Raw genomic sequence first — 1,075 nt, forward strand, 5'->3', positions numbered from 1 at the left:
AAGTTTAATTAGAAAATTAGCTAAAAAAAAATCAGATTTTGGGGTTCCAAGAGAGGGATTTTAATACTTTTTTTGTGACCCAGTGACAAACCTCTGAGAGGACAGAGTAACCACTCAAAAAAAATTGAAATTTTTGATAGTTCTGCCCCAAATATTGCCCCAAACCCTCTGTGGTTTCATCAGCAAAGGAGAAAAAGGGTTTATTTTGTTTTTGGGGTGATCTGGACTGGTCCTGCTGAAGGGTGGAGATGGGTGGGAATCTTCTGGCTGGAAAGCTGAGGGTGCTGGAATGGGAAGTGCTGGTGATGCTGAAAGTTGAATAAAATAGACAAGAAATTGAAAATTTAAAAACCAGACCAGCAGGAAAAGCTGGAAAAGCCCCCTAAAATCATCCCCCCTGCACTGCCAAGGCCACCAATGTCCCCAAGTGCCACATCCCTCATGTTCCTTGAACAATTCCTGGGGATGGGAACTGTTCCACTCAACCACTGCCCGTTCCAATCCTCTGTTATCCTTTCCAGGAAGGAATTTTTCAGGAAATCCAACCTGAAGACAACTTGAGGCCGTTCCCTCTGGTGCTGTCCCAAATCCCATGAAGAAATGGTGATGCTCACCTCAATTTCCAGGTGGACACAGGCACCCAGCCCCTCCCTGGCTATGGATTCCAGGGTTTCTCTTGCCAGTCCATAGCGGTGGCCGCTGTACTCGTAGGTTGCCAGAAATTCTCCCTGGAATTCGGAACAAGGAGAATGCCAAAGGAAATATTCCAAGGGGAAAAACTTCCTCAAATGAGTGGATCACTTTGGGTTTCTCTGCTTTCTCGCCCTGTTTTGATTTCCTGGTTAAATCAGGATTAATGAGAGAGTCCAAAATCAGCGTTAATGAGGGCACTGAGAGTCCAAAATCAGTGTTAATGAGGGCATCAGAGCCCAAAATCAGTGTTAATGAGGGCATCAGAGCCCAAAATCAGGATTACTGAGTGAAAGCCCAAAATCAGGATTAATGAGGATGGTGAGAGCCGAAAATCGGCGTTAATGAGGGCAGTGAGAGCCAAAAATCAGAGTTAATGAGGGCA

At 45.2% G+C, this 1,075-nt stretch overlaps 1 protein-coding gene across 1 annotated transcript in view; it reads right to left on the minus strand.

Annotated features, from left to right (window-relative positions):
- Nucleotides 1-200: 200 nt before the first annotated feature.
- Nucleotides 201-1,075, minus strand: part of LRGUK (leucine rich repeats and guanylate kinase domain containing) — a 24,913-nt gene continuing 24,038 nt past the window's right edge. Inside the window, exons 13-14 of the mRNA XM_033514357.1 lie at nucleotides 615-728; nucleotides 201-308 (exon numbers count right to left, since the gene is read on the minus strand). Of these exons, the coding sequence (XP_033370248.1) occupies nucleotides 201-308; nucleotides 615-728 (222 nt within the window). The remainder of the gene's footprint in view (nucleotides 309-614; nucleotides 729-1,075) is intronic.

Source organism: Parus major, chromosome 1A (genome assembly GCF_001522545.3).
Source record: "Parus major isolate Abel chromosome 1A, Parus_major1.1, whole genome shotgun sequence".
Lineage (NCBI taxonomy): Eukaryota > Metazoa > Chordata > Aves > Passeriformes > Paridae > Parus > Parus major.